Below are 7,303 nucleotides of genomic sequence, written 5' to 3' on the forward strand. Positions count from 1 at the left end.
GGGGTGGGATGCCTTTTTGCGATTCTGACCGCCCTCTAGGTGGTGGGAATCCGAGTGAGGAGCTCCGAGAAGAGGGGGAAGACAGCGACCTGCACCTTGAGCCTGTGAAGGCAAGTGGGTTGTCGTGGGGAGGGTGGGGGGACCCCCACTGTCGCCCGGCTTACAGCCTGCCCGGACCCCAGCCTCTGGCAGCCTGGCAAGGGAGAGGCGACCCGGTCGTACCCTGTCCGTGACAGAGGTGCGCAGCGCCGCGGGATCCCTGGCGAGGAGAGGCAGTGACCGGTGCGGGCCGGGCCCAGGGCATGGGGGCTAGCGGGAGATGCTCCCTCGGATCCTCTGGAGCGAACTGCGCCAGCCACTCCGCAGCGAGCTTTCCAGGCGCCCATGACCCGCCCTGGACAGTGCTGTGCCCGGAAAGAGCTGTCGGGGTGGGGGAGGGGGAGAACCTGCTATAACAGAAATGGCGGAGCTGGAGCTGGGAGGGGGTGCAGCATCAGAGTTGTGTGTCCATCTGGCGGGGGGAAAAGGGGGCGGTGGTGTCTGCTACTCCCGGGCCCTAATTCTGGAAAGGGGCCTGTTGGACCTCGTGCTCTGGGTGCTGCCTCTTCTCACAGGTGCCCGGTTGATACGCAGTTTTCAGTCTTCGTGGTAGGTCTGGCGGTTTCATCCCACAGGTTGCATTTGTAGAGGAGAGGCTTGAAAAAAAAGGAAGAGCAGGACAAGATGCCTGACTCTGGTAGTGTATGGGGGAGGGGCATGAGCAGCAGCCATTGAATGGAAACACAAATATGAATGGAGTTAACTGTGACCAGAACAGGTCAGGCATCCAGGAATACCTTCTAAAATTCCCCCTTTGTACTAGCTTTCTAAGCCTTTCCCTTGCCTTTCTTCCTCACCTTCACTCAAAATTGGTAGCAGTAAAAGATGGACTAGGAGGTGAGGGTGAGACAGAAGTCATAATTACAAGTGCCACTGCACAATCTGTTTTCTGTAACATGATGGGTACTTTACCCCACTTCTGTAGTACCAGTACAAGGTACTGTGAACACCTACTGGTGAATCCTCATAACTGGAGAAGGGAGTAATGTAATGGTCAGAGTGTAATGTGAAAAGCAGCTGTTATCCAGAACCCTGAAACAGAGGGCCTAAATTATATGAGAATATTCTCTCAACAGGTCCTCTAACTCTTGTTTTCAACAAGATAGAAGATAATATGGATACTTTTTGGTGTTGGTCTGTCCACCAAGCATTCAGTTGCTGCCATTATTTCCTGAATGTTTTGCCTTTGTGTCTGTCCATAGACTTCCTTTAAGGCTGCTCACTTCTATAAGGAAGGAGAGGAGGAGACTGGTTCAAATCTCTGGAGGTTGGCGTGAAGGTGGGTAAATCAGGGGAACACTATAGAGTAAGATCATGGCAAGTGTCTTTGATCCAAGTGGGTATGGGAAATCCTCCATCTCTCCTGCTTGCTGCTATATTTGCAACTGCCACAGCATCCCTTTTCCATTTCCTTCAATAGATATTAGGAATATTGGGGTATGTGTGGATTGGTTGTGATAGGGAAGAGAAAACCTGAGAACATGGACATTGAGATAGGAAACAACAAATTGAACTCTTGTGGTAAGAGATACTTCCATCAGGGTCAGCGTGCCCTCTTATTTATCCACAGTCAGGCTCCACTCTTTCCTTTATTTTTACTTATTCCAAGGCTGCTTTAGGGCTTGACGACCCTGGAATCAAGGAAAGGAGGGGAAAATTGCACCAAATCCTTGCAGGTTGGTGTGAAGTAGGTACAACTTTGGGTGGGGAAGTGGAAATCAACACTGGCCCAAGAGTGATTAGGGTAATCTGGGGCCTCCTAAGCCTCTCCCATTGCCAACACTCACCAGTTTCACACCTGTTTTATAGCAGGCAAAGTAATATGGCAAAATCTGGGGTAAAACATGTGGGTCCAACTGTTCCACTAAGTATTCAAGGTCCAGTCTCTCCATGTGAATCTCTGCATGGAGTGATGCAATTAGAAGAGATTCAAAGCCCCGTGTCATTCTTTTTCCTTAGATCCACCTCTAGTGGCAGCTCTGGTGGTGTTGGATTGCTGCTGACCACCACCGTCAACAGGTCTGCTCCTACCTGGGAACATCCATTGTCCCGCAGCTTGCTTGTACCTATGCACTTTGTGGTATTGACTGAGGCTAGGCTTTGGAAGGAGATCGATTGATTGATGGACTGGTGATTGACTCTAACTCTTGTTTTCAACTATATCACCTGAACTGAAGATCATAGTGTGAAGATATAAAACTGTGAGAGATCTGTGGTAGAGGCTGAGACATGTAGGGGTACTTAACTGGGCCTCCTCTGTAACTTATACCATGACTGGGGCTGAGATTGAACATGCTGCTCAGGAGAAGCCTGAAAAGAAGGCTGAAGAAGAGATTGGGGGTGGGGCTGAAAGAAAGAATAAAGTCCCACTGGTGGTCAGACCCAAGGTTAGAACCCAGGCACAGGTAATGCCTGGGGTAAGGCCTAAATCTGATGTCATGGTAGTAAGTGGGGCAAAGCCCAAAGCAGAAACCATGGCAGTAGGTGTGGTACATACTAAGAATGAGGCCAAGGTAATCCCTGGGGTGAGGCCTACAGATAAAGCCCCTTCATGGACCATGACTGAATATGATGGTGAGGAGATGTTGAAGAGAGAGGGAGTGTCCCAGACCAATTCCATAGCCTGGCCACTGGTCAGTACTGAGTTTGAGTCAGTTGCTAAAATGAAGACCTTATCTATGGATAAGGAACTGATCAGTGTGGACACTGATTCCTTTCCTGTCACCAAGGTCAAGTCCCAATTAGGAATACAGCCTTTGTTTGGGTCAGGGGAGAAGTCCAATGTGGGATCCTGGTGGTGCCCCACGCCTACATTCAAACAAGAGATCTCTCACAATTGTGATTTCAGATGGGTGGACAGATCTTGTCTGAATTCCTGGTTCTGGAGTGGAGAAGAGGTCAGTACAAAGTTTCATCCTAGAGACAGGGTAAAGGCCAATGCCAGATCCAGGCACAAGGCCAAAGAAGAGGACATGTCTAGGCCCAATACCAACTGGGAGTTTTATGTGTCTAGTGCCGGCTCTGAGGATGAATCTATTAAGACATCCTGGCTCTGGGCCAGAGAAAAGGCTAATATCTGGTCCATGCCCAAGGAAGAGACCAATAACAGGTCCAGGTTTAGGTCCAAGAAAGAAGTCTTTGAGTCCATTTCTGGATCTGAATGTGAGGACAATGTGAATTCCTGGCTCTGGGCTAGAGAGGAGGGCAAAGGCAGGTCTAAACCCAGAGTCAGGAAAGGGGCCAATGTCAGGGCCAGGCACAGGACCAAGCAAGAAGCTTCCATTGATTTTGTATCTGGATCTTTAGATGTAGTCCAAAAAGAGTCCTGGTTCTGGCCTGGAGAAAAGGCTAATAACTTGTCAAGGCCCAAGTTCAAGAAAGAGGCCAAGGCCAGAATAATGGCAAAGGAAAAGGTCAAAAATAAGGCCAGAGCCAGGGCCAAGCCAGAAACCAGGTCCAAAGAGGAGTTCCTCATTGGGACCTGGTTCTGGGCTGCAGAAGAATCCAGCATAGTAGGTGGGGCCAGTGTCAAGTACAGCTCTCAAGTGGAGGATGATTCCATTTTTGGCAGTTGGTTCTGGACTGAAGAAGAAGCCAGTATAGAGACTGATGCTAGCAGTAAATCCAGACCAAGCACTGAGGAGGAATCTATTGGCAATTTCATCCTTGGGTCTGGGGAAAAGGCCAGTATGGAAACTGGGGCTGAGGCCACCTCCAAATCTATGCTAGAAGATTATAAAGAAAACGTCATTGTTGGTTCCTGTTTTTGGATTAGTGAAGAGACCAACCTAGAGGCTGAGGAAGAGACCATTTTTGGGTCTTGGTTTTGGGTCAGTGATGGGGCCAGTATGGAAGTTGATATTAGAGCCAGCTGTGCATCCAGGCTAAGGTCTGAGGAAGAAGGGGTCATTGGTCCCTGGTTCTGGGATGGAAAAGAGGTTGATACAGAGGCTGAGTTTGGAGAAGCCAGGCCAGGAGATGAAGAAGAGTCAATATTTGGGTCCTGGTTTTGGGCTGGAAACCAGGCCAAGATGGATTCTGGGGCTAAAGTCAGTTGTGATACCATGCCAGGGGCTGAGGAGGAACCCATTATTGGGTCATGGTTCTGGAATGGAATAGAAGCTTGTGTGGGGACTGAGGTCAGCAACAAGTCTACCCTGAAGGACAAGGATGAGGTTATTATATCATCTTGGTTTGGGACCACAGAAGAGGTCAGTATAAAGTATGGAACTGGTGCCAGATGCAAATTTATGGCAGAGGCTGAAGAGATCAATAATGAGTCTTGCTTCTGGGATGAAGAAGATCCCTGCATATATACTGCCAATGGAAGCAGGTGGAAGTCTAGGCCAGAGGAGGAACAGGACACTGTTAATTCATCGTTCTGGTCCAGGAAACACACAAGGCCAGAGACCATTATAGGGCCCTGGTTACAAGCTACAGAAGAGGTCAGTACAGATGATGGGACTGGAGAAGAGACCAACCCACTGATCAAGGAGGAGACCATGATCACATCCTGGTTCTGGAAAGGAGATGAAACCATTAGAGTGGCTACAGACAAAGAAGAATCCAGGCCAGATGCTGAGGAGGAGGACATTATTGGTTCTTGGTTCTGGGCTGGGGAGGAGGACAGGCTCAAGACAGCAGCTGAAGCTAGAGAAGAGGACAGGCTGGCAGCTGAGGAGGAAGCTATTGTTGGGTCTTGGTTCTGGGCCAGGAAAGAGATCATTAGGAAAGAGGCTGGCTTTTGCAACAAATGCAGTCCAGAGGCTAAAGAGGAGGAAGCCATTGTTGGGTCCTCGTGCTGGGCTGAAAAAGAGGCCAGTATGGAGGCAGGAGCCAGTTTCGAGTCCATGCCAGTGACTGAGGAAGAGGAAATCACTTCCTCAGTCCTGGTTGGGTCCTGGTTTGGGGCTGAAAAAGACAACAGTATAGAGGTTGGGCCTCAGGCAATAGAAGAGAGCAGGTCAAGGACTGAAGAAGAAATCATTTTTGGGTCCTGGTCCTGTGCTGCAAAAGAAGTCAGTGTAGAAGCAGAGACATTCTGTGAATTCAATCCAGAGGATGATGAGATAATTGTTGAGTCCTGGTTCTGGTCTGAAGAGAAGGCTATTAACGAGACTGGAACTGTTGTAACTTGTAAGACCAGGCCAGACAATGAGGAAAAGGCAGTTTTTGGGTCCTGGTTTGGAGCTAAAGATGAGGCCAATAACAGGACTGACAATGGGACCAACTGTGAGACCAGGACAGTAGATGAGGAGGATGATCCCATAGTGGGATCCTGGTTCTGGACAGGAGATGAGGCCCATTTTGAATCAAACCCTAACCCTGTGTTCAGGGCCATTTGCAGGTCTAGGTGTTCATTTGAGCAGGAACCTGATGCTTCACACAGGCCCCAGAGCTGGGAAGAGGTCACTGTTCAGTTCAAGCCTGGTCCATGGGGTAGGGTTGGCTTCCCATCTCCAATACCCTTTAGATTTCCAAAAGAAGCAGCATCTATGTTCTTTGAAATGTTTGGAGGAAAGCCAAAGCACATGGAACTTAACCCAGAAGGGGAAGAGCAGGAATCTTTGCTTCAGCCTGATCAGCCTGATCCTGAGTTCCCATTTCAATATGATCCATCCTACAGGTCAGTCAGGGAAATTCAGGAACATCTTAGGGCCAGAGAGAGTGCAGAACCTGAGAATTGGTCCTGCAGCTGCATACAGTGTGAGCTTAATATTGGTTCTGAAGAGTTTGAAGAACTCCTTTTATTAATGGACAAAATCCGAGATCCTTTTATTCATGAAATATCTAAAATCGCAATGGGTATGAGAAGTGCTTCTCAATTTACCCGAGATTTCATTCGAGATTCAGGTGTTGTCTCACTTATTGAAACCTTGCTCAATTATCCCTCCTCCCGAGTTAGGACAAGTTTTTGGAAAACATGATTCGCTTGGCTCCACCATATCCAAATCTAAACATGATTCAGACATATGTATGTCAAATGTGTGAAGAAACCCTTTCTTATAGCTTAGATTCCCCTGAGCAAATTTCTGGAATAAGGATGATTAGACACCTCACTACAACTACTGACTATCACACACTGGTTGCCAAGTATATGTCAGGATTTCTCTCCTTACTAGCCATGGGCAATACCAGAACAAGGTTTCATGTTCTGAAAATACTACTGAATTTGTCTGAAAATCCTGTCATGACAAAAGAACTACTCAGTGCTGAAGCAATGTCAGAATTTATGGGCCTTTTTAACAGGAAAGAGACAAATGACAATACTCAAGTTGTTCTAGCAATGTTTGAGAATATTGGTAACAATATCAAAAAGGAGATGGTGTTGTTCACTGATGATGATTTCAGTCTTGAGCCACTTATTTCTGCATTCCATGAAGTTGAGGAGTTTGCTAGGGAACTGCAAAGCAAAACAAATGATCAATATGACCCTGAAGCAGGCCAGTAAAATTAGTATGATTAATCACTTGCCTTTGTCCTAATGTTCCTGAGTTAACAATTCCTTGAATAATGTTTTGGTTTACATGGTCGGTTGTGTTGTAATGTACATCTTTATTGCTAGCACTGACTTTGCCCAACTCTGTATGAGCTGAATCATTCTTCTGGTGCCAAATGAATATTAGAACTGACAGAACATTTGTTGATATTTGTGTTTTTGTCTAAATTGTGACACTTAGTATTTCGGCTAGAGTGAACTGAGCCATCATAAGTAAGCCAGCTACCCTTCTGATTGTTGTTCTAGTGTGTTGATGTCTATTTGAGTCTTGTGTTTTCAATAAAGTTCTGTTTTAAAGTTGTCAGAAGTCACCCTTCTCCTTGAACTTAAAATATAGATGCAAAGATAATACAGGAACACACATAGATAATTAATCTATAAATAATATGCTCATTGAAAAAGTTTATTCTGATGACATTAAATGCAAAGGTTACCATGGGCTGCTACTCAGGGAATACCTCAGGAGAAAAAGAACTCAATTAAGCTGGGCTCTGGAATATATGAAAGACTGGGTGGTGTGAATAAAATCATGGAGTTGGGAAAAGTTGTTCTATGTGAGTTACCCAGTCAGACTGGAGTGGCTGGGAAGGGTGTATTAAGGGATAGAGAGGATGAGATAAGTTTTGAAGAAATAAGAAGTTGAATTTTGCATCTCAAAATACGGGTGTTTCATTGATACTGCTTAAAAGTTAAAAGAATTAAGAA

At 46.6% G+C, this 7,303-nt stretch overlaps 1 protein-coding gene across 1 annotated transcript; it reads left to right on the top strand.

The window, feature by feature from the left end:
- Positions 1-546: 546 nt before the first annotated feature.
- Positions 547-6,898, top strand: GPRASP1 (G protein-coupled receptor associated sorting protein 1). Its single transcript, XM_043571176.1, is given in 3 exon segments — positions 547-1,378; positions 2,059-6,006; positions 6,009-6,898. Coding segments are annotated over 2 exon segments (4,179 nt in total). The 5' UTR covers positions 547-1,378; positions 2,059-2,369; the 3' UTR covers positions 6,551-6,898.
- Positions 6,899-7,303: the final 405 nt, after the last annotated feature.

Source organism: Prionailurus bengalensis, chromosome X (assembly GCF_016509475.1).
Source record: "Prionailurus bengalensis isolate Pbe53 chromosome X, Fcat_Pben_1.1_paternal_pri, whole genome shotgun sequence".
Taxonomy (NCBI): Eukaryota; Metazoa; Chordata; class Mammalia; order Carnivora; family Felidae; genus Prionailurus; species Prionailurus bengalensis.